The 27,847-nt window shown below is 44.0% G+C and overlaps 1 protein-coding gene across 6 annotated transcripts; it reads right to left on the reverse strand.

Annotated features, from left to right (window-relative positions):
* CUNH7orf57 (chromosome unknown C7orf57 homolog) lies at nt 1–27,800 on the reverse strand. Of its 6 annotated transcripts, none has more exons than XM_058444980.1 (8): nt 27,713–27,800; nt 26,978–27,137; nt 21,303–21,494; nt 18,644–18,752; nt 14,894–15,050; nt 11,225–11,322; nt 8,332–8,552; nt 540–1,069 (listed from the first exon to the last, which is right to left on the reverse strand). In XM_058444980.1, the coding sequence occupies exons 2-8, from the start codon at nt 27,030–27,032 to the stop codon at nt 1,023–1,025; spliced, it is 879 nt and encodes a 292-aa protein (XP_058300963.1). In that variant the 5' UTR covers nt 27,033–27,137; nt 27,713–27,800; the 3' UTR covers nt 540–1,022. The 6 variants fall into 6 exon arrangements, with proteins under 6 accessions (XP_058300984.1, XP_058300963.1, XP_058300958.1 ...); XM_058444975.1 differs by having other exon boundaries at nt 8,332–8,504; nt 26,978–27,048; nt 27,713–27,798; XM_058444969.1 differs by having other exon boundaries at nt 26,978–27,048; nt 27,713–27,798.
* Nucleotides 27,801–27,847: the final 47 nt, after the last annotated feature.

Here is a 27,847-nt window from a genome sequence, read left to right on the forward strand (position 1 = left end):
TATAATTGTATATTATTTTTATTCAATGCATACAGCCATTTGCATTTTTTACACATTGCATACATTCTCCTGTAGCATATCAGTTTGATCAATGAATATAAATATATACGCTCGATTAAGTATCTCATATAGAGAACTAATTTGAAACTTAAATTTTAGGTAAGCAAATGCATGATAAGTTTATTCTGGGAAAGAAGCTAAAATATCTGTGGCTTTATTTGGCTTTTTGAAAACATTCCCACATAAAATTATTATTTTATTAATCAATTAATGTACAAAACATAGAACTATATTTTAAGCTAATTACTTAAATATAAACAATTTAACATTTATAAAACAAGGTAATTCAGTTTGACTATTAAAAAGTTTTTATTAATTCTACTAAATTAAATATTAAAACAGCATATTTTTACTTAAAGGTTTATACAAAATAACAAATGTTTAATATTTTGAATCTCAGTTTATGAAAAAATAGCAAAAATTTAAAAACAGCAAATGTTACAATGTTTTATATTAAATGTTTATAAATTCATGGCATAATAAATTAAAACAATTTTCTTAACATAAACTGTATCACCATATTCTGGAATTAAATTTTTTTGTAACTAGAAATGATTTCTATGAAGACTATAATACCAAATATTGGAAAAGGCTCAACACCTGTTCTGTAAGTTTTCTCTAGTTAAGAATCCAGTAGCAATGCCCGCTAAGAGTGGTTCACACAGTAGGATGAGCAAGTGATTGGTTCTGAGACACTGGGACATCACCAGGCCAGCAGGGCAGAGGGTACCAGAGGCCTCAGTTGTGTTTGTTAGCCATGTGTTTCACATCCCAGAGAAATGCAAGAAACAAAAACCAACACCTGCCCCTTCTATGCAGCAATGTCAAGTTGCTGCAAGGTAAATTATTCAATGAGAGTCTATATTAATAAAATATAAAAGAGCCTCAGAAATATAGCTATAATACAGTCATGTCATATTTAGCCATTTAAAAATTATCCTAAATACATATTGCATCAGGATTTATTTGAGCTGTGCTGGTGTTGATGCAGATACAGATTCTTCTGGGCCTGCAACACAAAGTAAATAAATGAGTAGACTAAGATGACATTTTCTATAAATTAAAAAACATTAATTTTAAATATAAGAAAACACATAGTTCTGTACCTATTAATAAGGATTATTTCTGAAGTCTACATAAAAATTGAGCTTATGATCTTGGCATAAATTATACATTGGAAACACAAGACTACAACTTTTGCACTGGTAGACTAGAAGAGAATGCCCCATTGGAAACAGTTTAATTCATGAGTTTTGCCTGTGTATGGTGGAAAGTTTCTGCTGACATAAGCACACTGATAAGAATTATTAAATAAATAGTATGAGCACAGCCTGGGCAAGGCGAGTAGGGAAGAGTGGCAACTCAGGCTGTCTGTCAGCCTCGGCATGGCACGTGTCCCTGCTCCCAAGCCTTTTGCAATCTTCATTAATGTTGACCCTCTCAAAGTACAGTAGTGTACCAGTTTCCTAATGCCCAGCTTTAGGGCATGTCAAGACATCTAGGACAGCTGAAAAAAATTGCAATGAAGAAATAATAATAATCTTGTGTCTCATGGAGGGAAAGAAACATTAAGAAGAAGCCTTAGGCTGGGCGTGGTGGCTCACACCTATAAACCCAACACTGTGGGAGGCTGAAGTGGGTGGATTGCTTGAGCTTAGGAGTTCAAGACCAGCCTGGGCAACATGGTGAAATCTCGTCCCTACAAAAAATACAAAAATTAGCCAGGCATGGTGGCATGCACTTGTAGTCCCAGCTGCTCTGGAGGCTGAGGCAGAAGGATCACTTGAGCCCAGGAGTTACACTCCAGGCCCGGCAACAGAGCAAGACCCTGTCTCAGAAAAATACAATACAACACAATACAATACAATATAATACAAGACAATACAATACAAACAATAATAAATACAATACAATACAATATGATACACTACAATACAATACAATACATACAATAAATACAATACAATACATAAAATAAGTAGCCTTGACAAGATTAGTCTCCAGAAAGTTATAGCAACACGCTCTAAGTGGAGAGATGTCTAGTTGGAAGGAAAAACGGCACTTTCTAAATTGCCTATTGCTTATAAAGTTAAAACCATGATGGACAGCAGGGGAAATAGGAAAAAAGAAGAGGAAATGAAATACAGGAAGGAAAATAGTGGTCAGACTGACAGTGGAGAGAGTGTGGTTGTCAAAAGCTCAAGCACTAGCCTTGGCATCAGAGATACTGAGAGGTGGGAGCAGGGATTTCATAGTGACCCCCGCCTCAGCTATCCAGAAACTAAGCAGAGCAGATCCTCTTCTCCACATGATGATTCTTCCAGCTCTTAGGTGCTTTGCTGGTTATTTAGGCTTTCATTAATTTGAAACATTAAAAGGTTTCTTCAAAATTAAACAGATCTTGCTGATAATATAAACACAAAGATTCCATAACACCTGCAATATAAAGTTTATGCATTTATATGAATGCCAAATGATCGTCCCTTGATCAGATAATATGTAATATTTTGTCAATGGTGAAGTAAATTCTATCTTCTTAAGACAATGCAGAATAATAAAACCCTTATCGTATCTTATGAAGGTGATCTTCTGTACCTGCTGCATTTGTATATTCAACTTGAGGTCCTAAAGAAGAATAATCTAAGCCCAAGGTTAGCAGAAGGAAAGATAGAAAAGATCAAAAATGTAAGAGTAGTATTTTTATTATAAACAAAATTGACAAATATTTAGCTAGACTAAGAGAGAAAAAAGAAAAGACTGAAAAAAATAAGAAAAGAAAGAGGAGACATTGCAACTGATACTGCAAAACACAAAGGACCACAAAGGACGACTGTGAAGGATTATACACCAATGAATTGGATAGTCTAGAGGAAATGGATACATTCCTAGAATCACACAATCCACCAAAGCTGAATCATGAAGAAATAGAAAATTTGAACAGTCTAAGAATGAGTATGGAGATTGAATCAGTTAAAAAAAAAAAACTCTCCCATCACAGAAAAGCCCAGGACATAATGGCTTCACTGGTGAATTCTGCCAAACATGTAAAGGAAGAACTCATACTAACCTTTCTCAAGCTGTTCCAAAAAAATTGAAAAGGAAGGAACACTTCCAAACTCATTTTATGAGGCCAGCATTACCCTGATACCAAAGTCAGACAAGGACACTATAAGAAAAGAAAATTACAGGCCACTTTCCCTGATAAACACAAACGCAAAAATTCCCAACAAAATACTAGCAAACCAAATTCAACAGCACATTAAAAAGATCATAAACCATGATCATGTGGAATTTATCCCTGGTAAGCAAGGATGGTTCAACATATGCAAATCATTAAATGTGATATACTACATTAATAAAATGAAGGACAAAAACCATATGATCACCTTAATAGATGCAGGAAAAGTGCTTGACAAAGTTCAACATCCTTTTATGATAAAAACTCTCAACAAATTAAGCATAGAGGAAATGTACCTCAACACAATAAAGACCATACATGAGAAGCCCACAGCTAATATGTACTCACCAGTGAAAGCTGAAAGCTTTTTTTCTAAGATCAGGAGAAATGCAAGGGTGCTCACTATCACTTCTATTTGATTTAGTACCTGAAGTCTTAGCCAGAGCAATTAGGCATGAAAAATAAATAGAAATCATTCAGATTATAAAGAGACAAGTGAAATATTCTGTTTCGTGACAATGTGATCTTATATATAGAAAGCCCTAAAGACTCCACCAAAAAACTGTGAAAACTGATAAACAAATTCAGTAAAGTTGCAGGCTACAAAATCAACAGACAAAAATTGGTAGCATTCTATATGCTAACAACAAATGATCTGAAAAAGAAAGTAAGGAAACAATCCCATTTTCAATAGCATTAAAAAATACTTGGGAGTAAATTTAGCCAAGGAGGTGAAAGACCTGTACACTGAAAACTATAAAACATGGATGAAATAAATTGAAGAAGACACAAATAAATGGAAACACAGCCTACATACATTGATCAGAATAATTAATATTGTCAAAATGTCCAAACTACCCAAAACAATCTACAGATTCAATGCAATCCCTATCAAAATTCCAATAACATTTTTCACAGAAATAGAAAATAAATCCTAGAATTTGTAGGGAACCACAAAAGGCTCTGAATAGCCAAACCAATCTTGAGCAAACAGAAAAAAAAAAAAACAGATATATGGCATTATCTGATTTCAAAATATATTACAAAGCTAGAGTAAGCAAAACAGCACGGTACTGGCATAAAAATGGAAGTATAGATCAATGGATAGAGCCAAGAAAAAACCCACACATTAACAGTCAATTAATTTTCAACAAAGGTGCCAAGAACACACAATGAGGGAAAGGACAGTTTCTTCAATAAATGATGCTGGGTAAACTGAATATCCACATGCAGAGAAATAAAATTGGATCTTCATCTCATTTAATATACTAAAATCAACTCAAAATAGATGAAGACTTAAACAAAAGACCAGAAACTGTAAAACTGCTATAGATTGAGTGTCCTTTATCTGAAATCCTTGGGACCAGAAGTGTTTGGGATTTCAATTATTTTTAAATTTTGAAATATTTGCATACTTACTGGTTGAGCATCCCAAATCCAAAAATCCAAAATCCGAAATGTTCCAATGAGTATTTCCTTTGATTTCAGATTTTCAGATTTGGGATGCTAAACCTATAGAAGAAATATAGGGAAAAACTCCCCAGCATTGGTCTGGGCAATGATTTTTTGGACAGAACACCAAAAGCCCAGGTAACAAAAGGAAAAATAAGTGGGACTGCATTAAAAAGTTTGTGCAAGCAAAAGAAACAACAAAATGAAAAGACAAGCCACAGAGCAGGAAAAAATATCTGGAAACCATACATCTGATAAGGGGTTAATATCCAAAATGTATAAGGAACTCAACTCAGTAGCAAAAAAACAAATAATCCAATTTAAAAATGTGCAAAGGACTTGCATAGACGTTTCTCAAAAGAAGACATGTAAATGGCCAACAGGTATACATAAAAAAGCTCAATATCACTATCATCAAGGAAATGCAAATGAAAACCACAATGAGATATCATCTCACACCTGTCAAAATGGCTATTATCAAAAAGATGAAAAGCAAGTGTTGATGATAATGTGGAGAAAAGGGATCCTTCCATACTGAAGGTGAAATGTAAATTGGAATAGCCATAATGGAAAACATCATGGAGTTTCCTTAAAAAACTAAAAATCGAATTCTCGTATGATATAGCAATCCCACTGCTGGGCATATATCAAAGGAAATGGAATCAGTATGTCACAAAGCTACATCTGCGCTCCCAAATTTTCTGCAGCATTATTCACAATAGCCAAGCTATGGAATCACCCTCACTGTCCATGAACAGATGAATAAGGGGGAAAAAAAATGTGGTATATACACGATGGAACACTATTCAGCCTTTAAAAAAGACGTAAATTCTGTCATTTGTGACAACATGGATAAATCTGGAGTACACTAGTCTAAGTAAAATAAGCCAGGTACAGAAAGACAAATACTGTATGATTGCAGCCATATGTGGAATCTAAAATAATTGAACTCACAGAAGTAGAATAGAATGTGTTACCAGGTGCTGGGGATGGGGCAGTAGTTGATGGGGTAAGAGGAGAAGTTGGTCAAAGGGTACCAAGTTTCCCTTAGACAGGAGGAGTTAAGTTTTAATTATCTATTTCACAGCAAGGTGAATAAAGTTAGTAATAATATATTGTATATTTCAAAATCATTAGAAGAACAGATTTTAAGTGTGATCACCACAACAAAAGGATAAGTATTTGAGGTAATGGTTATTTTAGTTACCTTGATTTAATGATGCCACAATGTATACATATATCAAAACATCGCATTGCACCCCATAGTTGTATACAATTATTATTTGTCAATTAAAAATAAAATAAAAAGTAAACTAAAAAATAAATTGGAGTCTCCATGGCTTTTTACTTATCTTTTCCAGTATGACTCTCACATGACGAGTAATACAATGTGTGTCTATGAACTAAAGTATGTTTTTGCTTGTGTAACATGAATAAAAGAATAATAGGCCAGACGCGGTAGCTCACGCCTCTAATCTCAGCACTTTGGGAGGCCGAGGCAGGCGGATCACGAGGTCAGGAGATCGAGACCACGGTGAAACCCCGTCTCTACTAAAAAATACAAAAAATTAGCCGGGCGTGGTGGCGGGCGCCTGTGGTCCCAGCTACTCGGGAGGCTGAGGCGGGAGAATGGCGTGAACCCGGGAGGCGGAGCTTGGAATGAGCCGAGATCGCGCCACTGCACTCCAGCCTGGGCGACAGAGCAAAACTCCGTCTCAAAAATAATAATAATAATAATAATAATCCTGTTGTAATTGTGTAAGTGATCCTCTTTTTGCTCTCCCTAAGTTATGTTTCTGGAACTCTGATTTTTTTAAAGCATACATGGCACAGGCTTTGTAATCAGAATGCATGCAGTTTAGAGAAGGACATTCCAGGCTGCCTAGAGGCTGTAGTCTCAGATTGCAGGACTATGTCCATCGACTTTTTTGTGTAAGACTTTTTGTGTTTTGGTGCAGGTTACTTTATAAATACTCACTTTGAGAAGACTGTAATAAAAAGTACATTCCTTGATCAGGTTAATGAAACAGATCAAGTATTAAAAGAAGTCATAATTACTTAAAGACTTAATAAAAATTCTGTATTAAAACAACAATAAGTCATAAAACACTCTTGACATTGTAAAGTTCAATAGGGCACACTTTTTTTTTTTTTTTGAGGCAGAGTTTCCCTCTTGTTGCCCAGGCTGGAGTGCAATGTCACGATCTTGGCTCACTGCAACCTCCGCCTCCTGGGTTCAAGTGATTATCCTGCCTCAGCCTCCCGAGTAGCTGGGATTACAGGAATGTGCCACCACTCCCAGATAATTTTGTATTTTTAGTAGAGACGGGGTTTCTCCGTGTTGGTCAGGCTGGTCTCGAACTCCTGACCTCGGGTAATCTGCCTGCCTCAGCCTCCCAAAGTGCTGGGATTACAGGCGTGAGCCACCGTGTTCAGCCAATAGGGCTCTTTTAAACAACACTGAATATGAACTTGTCACCATCTCATCCTCCAGGATAATAAAGGAGAGAGCTGGCCAATAAGTGGCAGATCTTGCTCAACAAATACAGTAAGGAACAGGGTGTGGAATGGCAAGCCACCACCTCACTTACAAATAACCACACCAAACACTTCAAATGTCTGAAGAGGTATAACATGCCATCTTTCCTCGTAATCAAAGAGCTCAAGCCTCAAGAGTAAAAACAAGTTTCCCAGAAGCAAATGGTCAATAATTAATAGAGCTATGGATACTGAACATAATGCTCAATAGGCTTTACGATGGATGTGTTGAAAAAATAAGATGAATTCTTTCTGTACTATTAAAAATAAAAATGAATGGCTGTGCACAGTGGCTCACCCCTGTAATCTCAGTACTTTGCAAGGCAGAGGCAAAAGAATTGTTCGAGCCCAGGAGTTTGAGACCAGCCGGGGCAATATAGTGAGGCCTTGTCTTTATGAAAAATAAAAAAATAGCTGGGTGTAGTGGTGCATGCCTATAGTCCCAGCTACTTGGGAGGCTGAGATGGGAGGATTGCTTGAGCCCAGGAGGTTGAGGCTACAGTGATCTGTGATTGTGCCACTTCACTCCAGCCAGGACAACAGAGTAAGACTCTGTCTCAAAAAATAAATAAATAAAATAAAATATTATAATACATAAAAACTAATATAGTGCTTTGAACATCTAATTGTGGAGAAAGTTCTAAATTATTCAAAGCTTAAGACATGCCAATAATGGAGTAATTTTAAGTTTGCATTTTGACTTATTTTCAAAGCTTTTTAAGAAGTGATCTCAAAAAGTACCGGCTGCTTATGCAAAAGTCCTTTTAGGGTCAACATTTTTTGGATCTGAAAGATTAAAGTTGATATTATTTGGTATATTATTTGTTTGTTATATCAAATGGACTATCAAAATTTTTGACAAATAAAAGAAAATGTAAAAACCCAAAGTCATGACTTCCGCTATTCATTTGAATAAAGAGGAAAGAGCGAAACATGTATTACCCTCTTGCTTATCTGTAACCTTAGTACTTCTGTGGGCGTTTTCACATGGTTTTTGGGTTACTCATTTCTCATTACAAGACGCATCATGTGATAAGAACGTCAGCTGCTGCATCACAATTAACCAAGCCTCCAGTAAACGCAGATGGCTGCCTGTGCCTCACCTGGGGCGTCCTCAGGATCTTCGGGAGCCTCTGCGTCCTGGAGCCTGGCTGCATCCTGGGGACCTTCCAGGTCTTGTGGGGACTGAGACGACACTGATGCCCTGGAGGTCTTCGGGGTCCTCTTGTCTGAGTCAGCTCGCTGCTGCTGCAACCGCTCATCCTTATAACCATTGCTAATGAGTTTGGAAAAATTGGTAGGTGAACTGTTTTTTTGACCAGGCCTTAAAAAGAGTAAAAGTAATGTGAAACTTAAGTACAAGGGTTAATGATAAAGCAGAAGCAGTATTCCGTGAACACACCAAATAGGAGGTGTCACTGTCCCTTTAAACCTAACAAACCTCTCTCTCTGTCTCTCCCTCTCTCTTTCTCCCTCTATCTCTCTCTGCCCCTTTGTCTCTCCCTCTGCTTCTCTGTCTCACTGTCTCCATTTTTAAGCACAGCAAGTGCATGTCAAAGCATCCCTTGTACAGGGATGACAGCATGTTTAGTTCAGCTTCCAAAATCTTTCTTTGTGATAGTCAGTTAAGAATTAGTTGTAATTCTAGTATTTCACAGGGAAGCCTTCCTAAGAAAACACCACGCCCTTCCCTCATAGTAATGGATTGCTCAGAACTACCTTTAAAAACAAAACAAAACAACAACAACAACAAACTGCTGGGTGCGGTGGCTCACGCCTATAATCCTAGCACATTGGGAGGCCAAGGCAGGCAGCTACGAGGTCAAGAGATCGAGGCCATCCTGGCCAACCTGGTGAAACCCTGTCTCTATGAAAAACACAAAAATTAGCTGGGCATGGTGGCACGCACCTGTAGTCCCAGCTATTCGGGAGGCTGAGGCAGGAGAATTGCTTGAACCTGGGAGGCGGAGGTTGCAGTGAGCTGAAATCGTGCCACTGCACTCCAGCCTGGGCAACAGGGTGAGACTCCGTCTCAAAAAAAAAGAAAAGAAAGAAAAGAGAGAGAGAAAGAAAAGAAAGAAAGAAAGAGAAGGAGAAAAAGAAAGAAAGAAAGAAGAAAGAGAGAAAGAAAGAAAAGAAGGAAAGAAAAGAGAAGAGAAAAGAAAAGAAGTAAGGAAGGAAAGAAAGAAAAAGAGACCAAGAAAGAAAGGGAAGGAAGGAAGGAAGGAAGGAAGGAAGGAAGGAAGGAAGGAAGGAGGAAGGAAGGAAGGAAGGAAGGAAGGAAGGAAGGAAGGAAGGAAGGAAGGAAGGTAGGTAGGTAGGCGGGCACAGTAGCTCACACCTGTAATCCCAGCATTCTGGGAGGCCGAGGCTGGCAGATCACTTGAGGTCAGGAATTCGAGACCACTCTGGCCAACATGGTGAAGACCCATCTCTACTAAAAATACAAAAAATTAGCCAGGTGTGGTGGCGGATGCCCACACAGTAGTCCCAGCTACTCAAGAGGCTGAGGCAGGAGAATGGCATGAACCTGGGAGGCGGAGCTTGCAGTGAGCCAAGATTGCGCCACTGCACTCCAGCCTGGGTGACAGAGTGAGACTCTGTCTCAAAAAAAAAAAAAAAAAAAAATTAGCCAGCTATGGTGGCAGGCACCTATAGTCCTGCTACTTGGGAGGCTGAGGCAGGAGAATCACTTGAACCTGAGAGGTGGAGGCTGCTGTGAGCTGAGTTCGTACCGCTGCACTCCAGCCTGGGCAACAGAGCAAGACTCCATCTCAAAAAAAGAGTAATGATTACTTTCTTATTGGTTCTTTCTTGTCCTTATCAATGATTATCTGCCGCTATTTTACTCTCTTACACAGGTTTGTCTCCAGTCATTTCTTGATGTTAGCTTAGCCTTTCACCATCTGCTGCATCTTCAAATATCTTATCCTGACCCACACTGAGGAGTGACAGGGCAGTCTGACATGGTAGAGGTAGTGTGAGCTTTCAGCTCGAGCAGTAGCAGCCCACCACCTGTTCTCTCTAAGCCTCCATCTCAGCACTTAGAGAGACAGAGGCAGGAGGATTTTTTGAGCACAGGAGTTTGATACCAGCCTGGGCAACATAATGAGACCTTGTCTCTACAAAAAATAAAAAATTAGGTGGGTGTGGTAGTGCATGCGTATAGCCCCAGCTACTTGGGAGGCTGAGGTGGGAGGATTTCTTGCGCCCAGGAGGGGTTCAATCACTTTGTTATCAAGGCCACTCCTAACGCTTTATTTTCTCTCTCGTACATCTATAAATACATGTCTAGGTATACATATATACTTACATATATATAAACACATATGAATACATGTATATTTCCCTCTGAGCTTGGTGCTCTCATGGCATTTGTCACAATGCAATGTATCTGATTATTTTTCCCCATTGGACAAGAAGCTGTTTGAAGAATTAGTCAGGTAATTAATAACATTTATCCTAGCATTAAACTTGGATTCTGGGAGAGTAAGAAGATACCTAAGGCCTCAGGGATTTCACTCTGCAGCTGGAGGATCAGCAAATGTCAGTGTGCCTGCTATATCTTCCAACTGGAAACAGAGCCAGCACGCTTACAAGGCACGGACACCTCCGTTCAGGCCTTGGACACAGAAACGTCAGGACCTGGTGGCCCCTACGTGCCGGACAAGCAGTCCCCGTGAACTGTGGTGAGGGTGGTATCTTGGAGAGGGGGGGTGCTTCAGGCAGGGCACAGCCTGGTGGAGAAGCAGGGCCTCCACACTGCCAACCTGCAGCAGGCATGACCTGGAAGGGCAGATGTGTTCAACAGGGGCAAAATGACATTAGGAAGGAACAGAAACCACAGTGAGGCGACAGGCACAGCCAGGCCAGGCCACAGACAGGGCTTCAGGAAGTTGTGTGGATGCTGTCACTGGCACAGTCATCACCGGATGAAAGACGGAAGGCCAAACCCAAACCCAGTCCAGACAGTGCGGGTGTAGCTCAAGCACTTACATGGGGGGGAAGGAAAATCTACTTCCTGCAGGGTCCTTAGGGCCAAGTGGGGTGCCTGCTTTGCTCAGATACTTTGAGTCAATGGCTGGCAGCCTCAGCTGTGTGAGGAAACACACAAAACCTTGAGTTAGTGGAAAGCATTCAACAGCTAGAGAAGAAAACTCACTAATGGTAGCAAAGATACAAAGCTTGTAGGCTGGACTTTCAATGTGGTCATGGTAAATGGTCACAATAAAATATAATTCAGCAATAATCTCATTCAACAAAATAGTTATGTAAAAGGGACTATCACTAACTCAAAAGCAGTTGCTATATTCGAGTAAAGATGCCATCTGCTCAGGAGGAAAAACAATGAACTAAGAGCCTGGTCCTGAAGGAACTTCCCACACCCAGATGAAAACATATGTTCACAAAAGCACCTGTACACTTTTGTAATAATCACCCAGAACTGGAAACAACCCAGATGTCCACCAACAAACGAATGGATAAACAAATTGTATCATGATCAGCCAATGAAACTCAGCAACAGAAACGAATGAACTACTGATACTCGGAACAGCACGGCCATGCATATGTAATGTAGATGCATAATGTAAATGCATTACACCACATGGGAGAAGCCAAGCAGGAAAGACGCCACGCCGTATGATTCCATTGATTTCACATTCTGGAAAAGGAAGTGTAAGAATTAAAGAAAGAGAGGCCGGGCGCGGTGGCTCACACTTGTAATCCCAGCACTTTGGGAGGCCAAGGCGGGCGGATCCCGAGGTCAGGAGATCGAGACCACGGTGAAACCCCGTCTCTACTAAAAATACAAAAAAATTAGCCGGGCTTGGTGGCGGGCGCCTGTAGTCCCAGCTACTCGGAGAGGCTGAGGCAGGAGAATGGCGTGAACCCGGGAGGCGGAGCTTGCAGTGAGCCGAGATTGCGTCACTGCACTCCAGCCTGGGCGACAGAGCGAGACTCCGTCTCAAAAAAAAAAAAAAAAAAAAAAGAATTAAAGAAAGAGGAAAGAAACACGAAATGCAGCTTGGCAGTCAAAGACAGGTTTTCTTTAGTTAAAACCTGAGAGGCGCTCCTGGCCAATTGTGGTCAGGAGCACTTTCTCTTACAGACTAAAAGTATATATCAGTTTTGGGGTGAGGGGGCTTATCAGCAGCTTGGAATGTTTATGTGTGTGGAGAAGTTCATGGCTGGGTTGGAATCTCTCTGGGAGGAGGGGAGGTTATCTTGGGGCAGACATCTTTCAGCCTGGAGAGGGGTTAACTCGGGCCGGGCATCTTCCTGGCTGGAGGGAGCTTATTTAGGGGCTACCATGTCTCTGGTCAGGGAGGAGTTTGGAACGTTTCTGGTTGGAGATGTTACCTGTGGTTCATGGTCGTGTTGACCTTAGCCACTAGGCTGATGCCCCTTGGATTTAGGCGGTTTTTATTAAGGTGAACTTTTAGAATGAGAGGCTTGTCCAAGATGGCGATGCTCCTGCTCTGTCTGGAAGAACTATGAAGACTGAAAACAGATCAGGTCTTGCAAGGGGCAGGGGAGGGGCTGACTATAAAGAGGCGTAGAAATGCTGAGGGCAACAGAACTGCTATATGTTCCTTGACGGCTGTAGTGGTACACAAGGGGACGCCTTAGTCAAAACCTGGAGAGCAGTTCTCTATAAAAGGTGGGTTTCGCTATCTTATTAAAAGAAATAGAAATACATGCTGTGGGAAAACTGGAAAAAACAAAACCAAGCAAACAAAATCCACAAGGTATTGCTAACAATTATAGGAAGAAAAGATGGCTTTTCATAAAAAAGGAAACAAGATCCCCCGATCACCCTGTAGGTGAGCAAGACCCCCATGAATGCTGGTAACCAACAGGCAACACATGTGCCCTAAGTCTTGTCAAGTGTCCACCATGTGTCCTGTGTGGGGCCAGGGCACAGCTGAGGAAGCGCTTTGTCAGCTGGCCCACGCCCGTGATGTGATCATCACTCATAGGTGACCTTCATACCAAAGTGGTGATGGTGTTGTCTTATTAGGGAAATCAGAGCCCATCCCGATGCAGTGCTCATCCCCTGCACCTTACCCAACACCATGTCCCTCTACCTGTTAAATATTCAGCATGTGTGTCTTTAACCACCACCCCTTGTCATCCTATCTCCTTCCCCATAGTGAGGAGCTGGCTTCAGGAACTTTGTGCAGCCCCTAGCACACCTTTTGTAAATGGGTACTAACTTAAAAACCCCACTTGAGAGTGATACAGCATTTAGCATTTTAAAATTTCTGTAGATATGAGCTGTAGCCATGGTTAATATCCAAAAGTTCATTTATCACTAGAGGTTGTAGCTCAGTGTAATTGATCACTTGCACAACACTAAGAGATAGATCTGATTCTTAACATGGTCCATTATGGCTGAGTGTCTATGGTAGTATGCACCTGTAGACTTAGCACAGGAGATGTGGCAACCCGGGAGGCTGTGGCAGGAGGAGCCCTTGAGCCCAGGAGTTCGAGGGTGTAGTGAGCTATGATAATGCCGCTGCACTCCAGCCTGGGTGACAGAGTGAGAACTTCTAATTAAAAAATAAAAATAAAAAACAAAAACAAAAACAAAAAACAATAAAAGGTCCAATGCCTTTGCACGGTTCATGGAAACAACCCAAAATCTGAATCACAGCTAGACATGGAGATCTTAAAGAAAAAGCATGTGGCCCATTGCAGCCAGTTGACATTCCACTTGGTGTTCAGCTACTCAAGTCCCCAAAATAAACTGAGGGATTTCCCTTCAAACCAAGATGCTGGGGCAACAGCCTAGGAATCAGGCATAAATAGTTCACAACAACTTCCGCCTACACTGAGACACATCCAGTCTCTTCATTGTTCAAAATGATCACCCATCAGGTGACAACGGTGTTCACTCTTATTCTCAGTATCAAACACTATTGTTATTTGTAATGTGAACTTCACCGTTTCACTCACAAACCCCAAAGTTCCAAGAACTGAGACTAATCTGAGACCTGCTGCTGATGCCCCGGGCAACACTGAGCCCTTGGCGGAGCTGAAGGCCTGGCTCTTGTTCCTTCCAGCACCAAGGAAAGCGGATAGAAGGGCCTCCCATCAAGACTTCCCAACAACAGAGCTGCCAATTCAAGATTGCTTGCAACTTTCTCCATTGCATTCTTAAAAAACACATCCTCTAAGAAGGCTTCACTGCACAGCCAGTCACTCCTTTGTGATCAAATACACCACCAGGACTTCATACAGAAGAAGAGAATTCATCTTCTCTTCCTTTATTATCAACAAAGAGTATCCCAGAAAACTCTTTAATACTTAAATAAATGAAAATGTTCAGAAATGGGATGACTAAATATAAAATTCCTTTTCTATATTTGCCTGATAAGAAGTGCTATGCCAGTTTTCCTCTAGATAAGCATTAACTATCTATAAATCATTTAGCAAAAAGGAATCTTACCTCTTAAAGTCATTATTCATAAAAAGAAAAAGAAAGACCATAGTATAGTGGCTGCTTGCCTTTCAGTAGATCCAAATTTAAAATACAGAGCACATGGCCAATGCCACCAGCAACATAAGACGCCACCAGCAGCTAACATCACAGCACTTAATTACTCGGGACCACAGAAGCAAAGCGGATGCGGATGCCGTCTATTTATGGGCTCCCGTCACCTTTTTTTTCTCCTTTTCCAGTTCCTCAGCCTCTCTTTGCCAAACTGTTTTCATGTCGAAGTCGAAGGGCCCTCTTCTGGATGCACAGCTACCGTTGGCCTGATCGGGGTTAAATTCTTCATGAACCATGTAATCCGGCATGGAGACAGCCCGCACTCTGCAGGGACAGACAGCAGTTACAGCCTGGTGCTCAGAGCCGTTCCCACTCCCTCCCTTCCTTCCATCTCCATCGCAGGCTCTCCCTTTCCCTCTCTCTCCTTCTGTCTCCCTCCCTCTCTCACTGTCTCCCTCCTTTCCTTTCTCCTCTCTCTCTCCCTCTCTTGCTCTCTTTCTCTCTTTTCCTCTTCTTCTTTCCCTCGCTTTCTCTTTCTCTCCCTCCCTTATTCTCTTCTCTTCCGTCTCTCCTGACATCAGCACTACCCATCCTCCTTGAAAACACAGACGGGCCCTTCCCTCCTGTGCCTGCTAAACAGCACACCAGCCCCTCCAGGGCCTGCATCCCAGGATCAGGAGGCCCACTCAGAAATCACAAGGTCTCAACGTTAGTAAAACGAGATATATTAAGATATGAATTTATAAAACATACCTTATAAAATAATTATTTCTTTTAGAATAGCATCTACCACTTTGACCCCTTAAAATAGCTAAACACCCCTAAACATTTACCATTCAACATGTTCATTTAAAATAATAATAACATGCTCTGTTTCCTGTTGGATGGTCATTTTTAATGTGGGTATTTAAACTAGCAACCAGTCTTCCCATACACACAGCGCATACAGGAGGGGCATCCAAAGGCACTGGAATGCTTCAGCCTTTAGATCCCTGAAGGTACCATCTGTACACATGACCAGGTTTGAACAGGGAAGAACACTGGATTCAAATTTGACACAGCAGCACAAACCCCCCATGCAGTGTCTGAGGGGCTGCAGGGACGCCCCCATGTCCTGCTCCTCATTTGTACTTGTTCAGGGCTCTAGGATGCTGAAAAGAGGCCCCAGCTGCAAAGTGGGCATCAAGGGCAAGGTCGAGGAGTGGGGTCCTGGGCACCACTGCAGCAAAGCACCTGAAGCAGGTGTCTGGGGGCCTCTGAGAGAGCGAGTGAAGAGTCCAGGGAGCAGCGGTCAGAGGCTGGAAATGCAGCACCTCTTAGAAGGTGGCTGCAGATACCCAGTAAGAGAAGCCACAAGTGTGGCTGAGCTGCTCAGGGAGCACAGGTGTGAGAACCGGCACCTCTCCCCAGGTCTCCCACTTCTGATATGGTCTCGGCAGGAGAAAGCCCACAGAGACAGATGAGCATTGAAAACAACAAAGGGAGGGACAATTAAAAAAAAAAAAGCTTGTTAAGTTGTAGCTCCTGGGTTCCCATATTTTCAGTGAAGGAAGGATTTCTCCTGAGCTTCCCACTCTTCACATTCTCTGCCTGTCCCAGGACCTGGAGGAGGTGGTCTGCAGTCCAGAGGAGGACAAGGTCCCAGGAGGACGGACAACACTGAAGTCCCCAGAAGTAGATCATCACTAGAAGGCTTGGACAATTGGTAAGGACATATGGGGTGGGAGGAGACAGCAAAGGGAAAGGGGTACCAACAGTCTGGAGGAAAAAAGCAGAAGGAAGGGAAGAAAAAGTCCATGTGGCAGTGTGGGTATGGGAGGAAGGGGCATGCCTGAGATAAGGCTCTCCAGGAGCACCCCAGAGACATGAAGTGCTCCCACCTCCCCCCAGAATTAACCGTTGGCTCAGGGCACCCAGCTAGAGCAGGAGCAGCCCTCAGCTGCAAGAAGGTGCACAGCTGCTTAGAGTCCAGTAGCCGCAGGACAACTGGGCACCCCTCAGTCAGAGCTCAGGGTCAAGGGTGCTCAGGAAACCCATCCCTCCACATCTGCCTGGGGTACTCGGGCTCTACTCTCACCTGAGGCTGCCCGCCCTGCTCTGTTCTTGCAAGCACAGGCAGCATTGCAGGAGTGCCCCCAGTCTCCTGCTTCCCCTTCTAAGACTGTCTCTTCTTGCTCAGTTCATCCGCTTGATGTAACCTCTGTTAGCACAGAGTATTCCTTCTTTTTTTTTTTTTTTTTTTTTTTTTGAGATAGTCTTGCTCTGTCGCCCAGGCTGGAGTGCAGCGGTGCAATCTTGGCTCACTGCAACCTCTGCCTCCTGGGTTCAAGCAGTTCTCCGATCTCAGCCTCCCAAGTAGCTGGGACTACTGGCATACACCACCACACCTGGCTAATTTTTGTATTTTTAGTAGAGATGGGGTTTCACCATATTGGTCAGGCTGGTCTTGAACTTCTGACCTCAAGTGATCCACCCACCTCGGCATGAGCCACCTTGCATATTCATTTTAAACAAGAGAGGGAACCAGAATCCTGAAGACCAAAGCTGCATTGTGACCATGGCAGAACATTCACGTAACACCGGATAACCACTTGGAAATATATCTATGGTAGTTCTATTTTCAAGCCAAAAAAATGGGGAAATGGCCTGAAATGATTTTCATTTTACCTCTCAATCCAAGAGAGGTGGTTTTGGAGATAAAGTTTGCATGTCCACAAATAGAAATTTCTTAGACATTTCAAATATTATGGGAATGATGGCTCCCCATAACTCAATATTGAACATAGAAATTTAGGATTTCATGTATTTCTAGTTTTACCTAATGCCTTTTGTCTTTAATGAGAACCCTTTGGGATAGGCTGCTATTTCTACATCAGGAGGATGTGGTCAGTGCTACTGAGAGACAGGACTAGCTGGATTTCCTAAGCCGGCTAAGAATTCCTAAGCCTAGCTGGGGAAGGTGACCGCACCCACCTTTAAACATGGGGCTTGTAACTCAGCTCACACCTGACCAATCAGGTAGTAAAGAGAGCTCACTAAAATACCAATTAGGCTAAAAGCAGGAGGTAAAGAAATAGTCAGTCATCTATTGCCTGAGAGCACAGGGGGAGGGACAACGATCGGGATATAAACCCAGGCATTTGAGCCGGCAGTGGCAAACCCCTTTGAGTCCGCTCCCATTGTATGGGAGCTCTGTTTTCACTCTATTAAATCTTGGGACTGCACACTCTTCTGGTCTGCGTTTGTTCTGGCTTGAGCTGAGCTTTTGCTCAGCATCCACCACTACTGACCGCCTCTGTCGCACACCCGTGGCTAAATTTCCACCTCTCCGGATCCGGCAGAGTGTCCGCTGCACTTCTGATCCAGCGAGGCACCCACTGACGCTCCCGATCGGGCTAAAGGCTCACCATTGTTCCTGCGCAGCTAAGTGCCTGGGTTCGTCCTAATGGAGCTGAACACTAGTCGCTGGGTTCCACCGTTCTCTTCCGTGATCCACAGCCTCTAACAGAGCTATAACACTCATGCATGGCCCAAGGTTCCATTCCTTGGAATCCGTGAGGCCAAGAACCCCAGGTCAGAAAACAAAAGGCTTGCCACCATCTTGAAAGCAGCCCACCACCATCTTGGGAGCTCTAAGAACAAAGACCCTCCTGGTAACACTACAGTGCAATTTACCAAGAAGGAGCCCAAAGACACACGACTCTAGGGTGGCACAAAATGCCACAGGTTTCCAGAACTCTGGTTTTCTGACAACTTAGGCTACATCCCTCAAAGAGCGGGCTATTGTAAAAGAGAACCTGAAGTTGTCATATCACATGCTTGCTACCAGTATTAGACATTTGTATTTTTAAAATTAAAATTGGGCTATTTTTTTCCTGTAAAGATAAACAAAAATGTGAGTGCTTTAAGATACTCACTCTTGCTGGCTGGCTGTCGGTGGCTTGCTATGGTGGATATACCAGTCTGGCAGGGAGTAGGCCACCGGAGAGCCTTTCCTGGTCACAGGGGCAAAGTGCTTCAACAAATCTCAAAGAGAAAATGACATGGCTGTGAGACACCCCACCGCCCCTACACAGACGCACAGCATTGCCAGTGATAGGCTCAATTTACAAGGCGAACTGTAGGTCTCCCTGTAGTTGCCTCTGGGATCCAGGGGCTAACACAGCATCCCTGATCCTCACCTGTCTCTGCACAGGCTGACAGGTGGGCGTCCTGCTTTGTGCTCAGGCAGGGACGTCCTGTATGCCTCCCCACGTCTCATTCTTTGCAGATCTGGACAGAGCTCCTGGTCTTGAGCTGCATCTACGCAGGCCAGCATCTACCAGTTCCTGGAGGGGGCCCATCCCTCCACTGCTCAGGTCTCCAGGGGCTGCACATGCTAGCTCCCTCATCCTCAGCTACCCCCACACCATTCTCCTAGCATAGGACAGTCTGACTGTCCTCTGCCACTGTGGACCTGTCCCTAACCCCTACCGTTTCCAGGAGAAGCCACACCTCCAGGTTTCCAGATGGGAAGTAGGATACAAGCCCCTGAAAGGTACCTGGGAGATTTCACAGTCACCTTGGAGCCAACCCTGAGAGGCACAGAGAGCACAGGCTCCTTCTCAGAGGCCCAGGCCAGCTCCCGACTCACCCACTTGCTTTCTAGCTCCCCACACTTCCCTCCCCTGGTTTCAAAGGGCAGGGAGTGGGAAGAACTGACTTTCCTGATCATAAGGACAGCAAAATGGTAACAGTGCCCGTGGCAGTAGCAGACAACTTTGGTTGGCTTATTACTATCAGTAAGAAAATTTACTTTGGGAGGCCGAGGCGGGCGGATCACGAGGTCAGGAGATCGAAACCACGGTGAAACCCCGTCTCTACTAAAAATACAAAAAAATTAGCCGGGTATGGTGGCGGGCGCCTGTAGTCCCAGCTACTCGGAGAGGCTGATGCAGGAGAATGGCGTGAACCCGGGAGGCAGAGCTTGCAGTGAGCCAAGATTGCGCCACTGCACTCCAGCCTGGGCGACAGAGCGACACTCCGTCTCAAAAAAAAAAAAGAAAATTTTAACTTTTTTTTTTTTTTTTTTTTAACTTTTAAAGCACTTTTCATTGTTAAATGTTTCAGACTTACAGAAACATTGCAAGAATACTATGAGTTCCCCTATACCCTGACCTAGGCTCCCCAAACAATATTCTACCACATTTGCTTTATGTTTTCTCTCTTTGTCTGTCCCCCTCTCTCATTATTATTTTTGTTGTCATTATTGTTTTCAGAATCATTGGGCAGCACGTTGCAGACACAATGCCCAGTCCTCCCCCTATACCTCAGCAGATGTTGCCAAAAGACATTCCTGACATAATCATGGCACAATGATGACACTCAGGAAACTACTATTGATGCAATTCTTTTATCTGATTTACAGACATTCAGAGTTTGTCCCCTTAATGTTCTTTTAACCAACAGCAAGAGGAGGTGAATCTAAGAAAAAATGTCTAGGTCTTGTTCTCTGAGCTTCACACCTAGTCCATCAAATTGTTTGGTCCAGGCTTTTTAATATTAAAGCAAAGATGTTGCCATTTTGCTTCCCATTTTCTCCCTGACAATCCCCACAGGGGTAATGGCAGCTAAAGGGGAAAAAAGGTTAGTGTCTCTCCAAGTCACTGACCACAAGGCTGGCTCTGAGACATTTTAGATGTGGTCTTCCAACACTCTGATCAGTAATTTCTACTGAGCTCAAATACCTTAGTTTTTAGCATAGTTAAGCAGTACTTTCCCAATCAAATCATGTATCAAAATTTGGTCCTCATCAGCATCACACTGAAACTCCTCTATGGTCTTCATTTTTTTTTTTTTTTTTTTTTTTTTTGAGACGGAGTCTCGCTCTGTCACCCAGGCTGGAGTACAGTGGCGCGATCTCGGCTCACCGCAAGCTCTGCCTCCCGGGTTCATGCCATTCTCCCGCCTCAGCCTCCCGAGTAGCTGGGACTACAAGTGCCTGCCACCACACCTGGCTAATTTTGTTTTTGTATTTTTAGTAGAGACGGGGTTTCACCATGTTAGCCAGGACGGTCTCGATCTCCTGACCTTGTGATCCACCCACCTCGGCCTCCCAAAGTGCTGGGATTACAGGTGTGAGCCACCGCGCCCGGCCAATGGTCTTCATTTTCTAAAACGTTTTCATACAAAGGACAACCCGCAATGAGAATAAACAAGAAAACCTTTTCACAATTAGACAAGAATAGGTAGCGTGCAAAGACAGATTCTCTCTTGGAGGCAACTTCCTGAGATTCTCTTTGTAAGGAGAATATAAAGTGGCTGAGGGAAGGGTTGAATCATCGCAAAGGCATTACTCAGAAGAAATATCCTACACAGGAAATTCTGTGAATTTGGCCTACTTATTCTAGCATCATAAAAATTACCTCATCCCTGGAGATCATGCCCATCCCTACACCTAATTAACCTAACTTTACAAAGGCCCTAAGCTAAACATACAGACTCTATAGTAATATTTTTGTATGGGAGAAATTAGGAACAAATGCCCCCGTCACCGCCCACGAGGCTGCCCACTGAACAGGGCAGGAGGGGGCTCACCGGGCCTGCCGCCTTGTTTCGCGAGCTTCACATATTCCGAATCCGTTTCTTTTATCCAGTATCTCCGAGTCCCAGGCAGGTTCTCGCTGTGTCCCAGGCAGTCTCCCAAATTGCTGAGACCTGGGATCTGGGACGCTGGTGGGGCATCCCCGACCTTCTCAGAGCGCTTCATTGGGACATGGTAATACCAATCTATAGAGGAGAGAGGTGGAGGGCCACGCTGTTGCTGTGTGTAGTCCCCTACCGGAGTGTCTCTGTACAGACACCATCAGGCGGGGCAGTGCAAGCCACAGAGCCCATTAGCAAGGAATAAAATGCCCTCTTCTGGGTTACTGACGTGAGTCATAACACCAGCCATGCAATCCAGTCTCTACTGCCCACCAAGATGCCACCACTGGCACCAATCGAGGGGAAAGCTGCTGGGGCTCAGCCTCTTTCATGGGTGCTTTCGCTTCCCAGGGAGGCACCCAAGCCCCATGATGTCTCTGTCTCTCTCTCTCCTAATCCTCCATAAAAATAAGACAACTATATTTCTGGTTATGTTGGGGAATATACATTCCTGAAAAATCCCAAATCACTTAAAACATTATGGGTAAGCCTGTGGAATATATGGCTAAATGCTGACCAAGATTTGCTAAATTTAGTATGTTAAAAATACTGAAATCTAAGTTCTGTCACAGAAGTAACAGCCTGTTTGAACACATTTACCAATAGCACAAGAGTGAGAAGAGGCAGGACTGGGGAGTGATCAAAGAGGCCTGTCCACCGAGCAATGGCGCTGGAATCAGCTCAGCAGCCTCTCTCCATATGAGCGAGTACAGCGTGAGTTCCCCCATTCTCTCCACCCAGACTCCCCACGTGAGAGTTCCTCTCACCTTATCACTCTCCCTCTCCCTCTCTCCTTGTCCCTTTCATTATTATTAATATGTAATTACTGTTTTCTATCATAATGGCTTTGCTTATGCCTGAGGCTAAAGAGGGCAGTGAAAGGTGGCCAGAGGTCTAGATGGTTCCTGAAAAGTGGCGGAAACAGGTGACTTATGTGTTATGGAAAAACGTCTCAGCTGGAGATTCAGAGATTCCTGAGGTGACTGGGTTTGGCTCCCTTGAGAAAGATCAAGTTGAAACACAGTGAGTGTAGATTGTGTGATTTCTATTGTCAAAGGTCCCACAAAGAAGCCAGGCACAATCAAGTGGAGGAAGAGAGCGGTTCTCTGTCCTTCCTCCCTTCCTGATTGGAGCCCATGCAGAAAGGTGCTGTGGACAGAGGAGCTGAACATGGGCCTGGTGAAGCCATAAGGCTCCCTAAGGCCTTGAGCGGAGGGCATCCAGGATAGGCCCTGCGGGCTGGCTTGGGACCACCCAGGAGACTCCCTGGAGTCCTACTAGGAGCTTCTGTCAAGTGAGTTGGCAAAATCCCAGGGACTTGGAGTTATCAGTGTTTATTGATGACCCCCACAGAGAGAAGAGATCTGGGGCACTCAGACAACTGAGGTTCTAGGTAAATATTTGAATCTGAAATTGATTAACCGGATGCCCAAATATAAGAAAAAAAATCACACCTGATTGAAAACTTTAGAAACAAAACCCAGGAAGAATGTCAGATACAAAAGATGCAATTAATGTGACAGAAGTGACTGGGTGTATTCAATAGCACTTATCAGAACGTACTGTCACAGGGGCAGTATGTTCAGAGTCTAACACAATATCCTCTTCTTTGGTAGGTATAATGTCTAATTTTATGTGTCAACTTGGCTGGACCATGGTACTCAGATATTGGTAAAGCATTATTTTAGCTGTGTCTATGAAGTTTTTTAGATGAAAATAACATTAAAAACGGTAGAATTTGGGCCGGGCGCAGTGGCTCACGCCTGTAATCCCAGCACTTTGGGAGGCCGAGGCGGGCGGATCACAAGGTCAGGAGATCGAGACCATCCTGGCTAACACGGTGAAACCCCGTCTCTACTAAAAATACAAAAAATTAGCCGGGCGAGGTGGCAGGCGCCTGTAGTCCCAGCTACTCAGGAGGCTGAGGCAGGAGAATGGCGTGAACCCCGGGAGGCGGAGCCTGCAGTGAGCCGAAATCGCGCCACTGCACTCCAGCCTGGGTGAAAGAGAGAGACTCCTTCTCAAAAAAAAAAAAAAAAAAAAAAAGTAGAATTTGAGTGAAGTAGACTGTCCTCTATAATGTGAGTGGGCTTCCTCCAATCACAGTAAACCAAAAATAAAATTCTAAGCTCCCCCCACCAGCTGACTGAATGAATCCCCCCACCCAGCCAAGAGCATTCCAAAGTAAACGTGAAAAATTAGTTCAGGCCACAATGGAAAGGGAGGCTGGACGTGCCTCCTTATACCCTCCTTCCTTTGGAATTCAGGCACAGCAGACCAGCATTATCATTAAAACAGAGATCTTAAGACTGAAAAAACAGACTCTTTGTGGCAGTCAGAGACCAAATTGCAACCTGACTCTAGTACAGCATCACAGGACAGATAGCAGGTCCTGAAAGAAATTGAAATATTTTACCCCAATAGAGATTTCTTTGACATAGTTTGAAATGGTCCTACAAAGCTGTCTTTTGTGAGGAAAATCTACATTCTGTAGAGAATCCCCTTCCTTTTCCAGCTCTTTTCCTGATCCAGGAGAGAATTAACTGAGTCTGACACTTTTTTAGGTCTGATAAAAGATGGTCACATCTACTCTCTCTGAAGTTGGCTCCCTGGAGACTTCATCTGCCTGACAAAAACCTTAGTCTCCACAACCCCTTATCTTAACCCAGTCACTCCTTTCTGTCGATTCCCTGTCTTTGGATAATAACTTGCAACCAATTACCAATCAGAACATCTTTAAATCCACCTATGACCTGGAATCACCCCCCGCCCACATACACACACACATACTTGGAGTTATCCCACCTTTTCAAACTGAATCAATGTATACCTTACATGTATTGATTGATGTCTTCCTATAACTTCTGTCCCCCCAAAATGTATAAAATCATGCTGTGACTCAACCATCTTGGGCACATATTCTCAAGACCTCCTGGGGCTGTGTCACAGGCCTTGGTCACTCATATTCGGCTTAGAATAAACCTCTTTAAATATTTTACAGAGTTTGACTCTTTTTGTGGGCACTTAATTGAAAATCTTAAGAGAAAAGAATGAGATCCCCCAGAAAGAGGAAATTCTTCCTCCAGACCACTCTGAAACTCAAACTGCAACATCAGCTCTTCCCTGGGTCTCCAGCCTGCTGGTCTGCACTGCAAATTTTGAACCTTCCAGCCTCCACAATTATGGGAGCCAATTCCTTAAAACAAGTCTCTCTCTCTTTGTATCTATCTATATGTGTATAGAAAGATAGACATGGATATGCTGTTGGTTATGTTGGTTTGGAGAATGCTGACTAATACAGTAGATGCACAGGAAAATAGTACTGAATAAATTGATTCATGTAAGCACAGAGAAATGAGAAGTAACCATCCTTTAAAGCTAAAAGCTTAGACATTGAATTTTTAATGGATGGTATTTAATACAGACAATCTTTAAAGTATGTAAAAGACATTAAATAGCTGAATCACCACTATATGGTTTTGAAAAGGAAAGAAAAAAATTGGAAAAGGTTTAAAGAATTGCACAAAAGTTCACAGAGAATCAATTTAAGAATGAATAAGAGAATTTAGCAGCTTCATACTCTAATCATATTCAGTTCAAATATTTTCTTTTGGAGAGAAGGCGTTTGATTGTTGCATTATTTTTCTGCTCTGTTTTGATTACTAATTAATCCACAGAGAACAGTGTGTCTTCTACCTTCTTCTCATTACTGGAAGCTGTGGACAGGCACTGAACTCGAATCTGGTTGGCCATTTGTAAATGCATACAAAGGAGGCACTCAGAGAACGAGGGCCTGGATCAGTAAGAACCAACTGTGATCACCTCACACACACGCATGCGCGCGCACACACACACACACATACACAGGGTTAAAGGGACTAAGAGTTATCTCAGCTTTTATCATGCAAAAAATTGTTGGCGGCCGGGCACGGTGGCTCATGCCTGTAATCCCAGCACTTTGGGAGGCCAAGGTGGGTGGATCACGAGGTCAGGAGATCGAGACCATCCTGGCTAACACGGTGAAACCCCGTCTCTACTAAAAATACAAAAAATTAGCCGGGCGTGGTGGCAGGCGCCTGTAGTCCCAGCTACTCAGGAGGCTGAGGCAGGAGAATGGCATGAACCCGGGAGGCAGAGCTTGCATTGAGCTGAGATAGCGCCACTGCACTCCAGCCTGGGCAAAAGAGCGAGACTCCATCTCAAAAAAACAAAAACAACAACAACAACAAAAAATTGTTGGCACTTGTATTATATCAATCATTTACTATCCTATAGATTTTTTTATATATATATAGCCTTCCCTGCCTTCTCATTTGCCAAATATTAGTACCCTTATTTCATCAGTGAGGAAACACAGTCTGTGACAGTCTATGAGATGAACTGAAGATCCCCCAGCTCTTCTGGTCTTTAAGGCACAAAGCAGTGTGTTATATGCTCACATACCCGCAGGGGCACAGGCTTCTACTTTAGGCTGCTGTGGCCTCACAGAACAGCTGTGGAGCCACTTACGAAGTGTGTGACCTTGGGCAAATTACTCCAAACTCTATAAAATGGGGGCAATGTTACCTTGTAGGGTTGTTTGAGGTTAAATGAGTTAGTGTATATTAATATAAAGCACTTAGAACAGTGCCTGGCAGTCGTTAGTGTTCCTTAGTGCTGTTCATACAGACAAGGTCACTAGAAGGCACCCAGAAGTCACATAAAGGCTCCAATGCCCACTGGGAAAAGGCAAATCAGCCAGGCCTTCTGTGCTGTCCCTTTTCCAATCCCCAGCATGGCCACACTATCTTCAGTAGTGGTCATAGGGTAGAGCTCTGGGCTAGCAGCATGTTTAGAGTATGAAGAAGGGCCACATTTGGTTCACTTCTGAGCAAATGTGCTGGCTCCGGAGTGCCGACCAGCTGCAACTCGGCTGTCCCAGCTGATCCCCAGGACCCTCTTCTCTACCCTCTTACAGCCTTTCACAAATAAAAAAGCAACAGCAAAAGAAAAATAAAAAACCCAAAAGACAGCATCTCAAGACTTCTTCTTCCTTCCCCTCTCCTCCACTTCAAACCCTGGCACATAAGAAGACATGAACCTCACTGAATTCCTTTTCCCGTATCCAGACACTAAAACCAGAATGTATATTTAACTTGCTTGGGGTCTGAAGTAGGAGCAAGGGCTGGGGATTCAGTGAAATACCTAGGGGATTCTGCTAGAAAGGAAACTTCGCAGGTCAACATTCAGGAACGCAGTTGTGAGAATTGTATAGGGTTGAACTATGTCAAAGAAAACTTCCAAGGGCTCCTGTTGTCCAGATTGAACCAAGATAGGTAGCCTTGGTTCTCTCTTGTTGAAAATAAAGAAAAACAAGACTCCCCCCACTTATATTTAAGTCTTGATTTCACACTCAGGCACAGCAGCAGTTTGTGGCTTTCTTTGACTTGTTAGTTTTATCACTTGGTCTTCCATCGTTCACACCCCCCTCCCGCCCACATAGAGGACGATGTGTCCACAGCGTGTCTAGCAAAAAGAGTGCACGCACCCAGCTCTTTCTGGCCGGGACGCGCTCAGGGCGCACTCACCGCAGGGAGCGTAGCGGTGCGTGGCGCCCTGAAGTTCCTTGCTTGTGTTCCTCATGGTCAGGCGCTGCACGCTGCGGGAAAAGACAGATGCTACCGGACCTGGTGTTCGCGGGTGCGCTGGACGCTGCCTGCTTGACCAGCTAGCTGCCAGGAGCTGCAGCTGCGAAAGCAAAATCCGCGCGCCCCCTCTGGGTCCGTCTGTACGCCTCGACCTGACACGCCTGCAGGCGCCTTAAGATCGCCTAGCGCTGGCACGTCCATGCAGGGTATACAGCAGGGGACATGTCCACGCCAGGTAAACAGAAGGGAGCACATCACGCCGGTATACAGCAGGAACACAGGCACGCCAGGTAGACAGCAGGGCACGTCCACACAGGGTACACAGCAGGGACGTACGCACTCCGGGTACACAGCAGGGGCACATTCACGCGGGGTATTCAGCAGAGACACGTGCGTGCGGGGCACACAGAGGGGACACGTCACGCCGGGTATCCAGTACAGGCACGTCCACGCCAGGGACACAGCAAGTACAGAGAGGATAAACAACAGGTAACCAAGGGGCCGCAAGACTTGGGCCGGCTGGGAGATCTCGCCCTGTGCTCATCCCAACCCGGCGACAAGGTGGTCCCCTCCCTCCAGCCCCGGCGCGCACTGCCCGCACTGCGAGCTCCGCACAGTGGACAAGGCCGGGACCTCAGTGGCGCCCCCATTGTCCTCCAGCCCGCTCAGGCTCACCAGCTCCCCGCGGGTCTCCGTGGGTGCTGCCCGCGGCGCCCAGCGTTGGAGTTTCTACACGGCTGGCAGGCTGCAGCCAACCAAACCCAAACTCCCAGCGCGCCGCGGAACCACAACATCGGCGTCGCCAGGGCA

This window comes from Hylobates moloch, unplaced genomic scaffold (genome assembly GCF_009828535.3).
Source record: "Hylobates moloch isolate HMO894 unplaced genomic scaffold, HMol_V3 SCAFFOLD_1, whole genome shotgun sequence".
Lineage (NCBI taxonomy): Eukaryota > Metazoa > Chordata > Mammalia > Primates > Hylobatidae > Hylobates > Hylobates moloch.

Coding starts and splice junctions, on each gene's coding strand:
- CUNH7orf57 (XM_058444980.1), bottom strand. CDS start 27,032: ATGAGGAACACAAGCAAGGAACTTCAGGGCGCCACGCACCGCTACGCT. Junction 11,323..14,893: donor TGGAAAAGGAGAAAAAAAAG/GTGACGGGAGCC, acceptor TTCCTCACACAG/CTGAGGCTGCCAGCCATTGA. Junction 1,070..8,331: donor AGATCCTGAGGACGCCCCAG/GTGAGGCACAGG, acceptor TTTGTGTTGCAG/GCCCAGAAGAATCTGTATCT.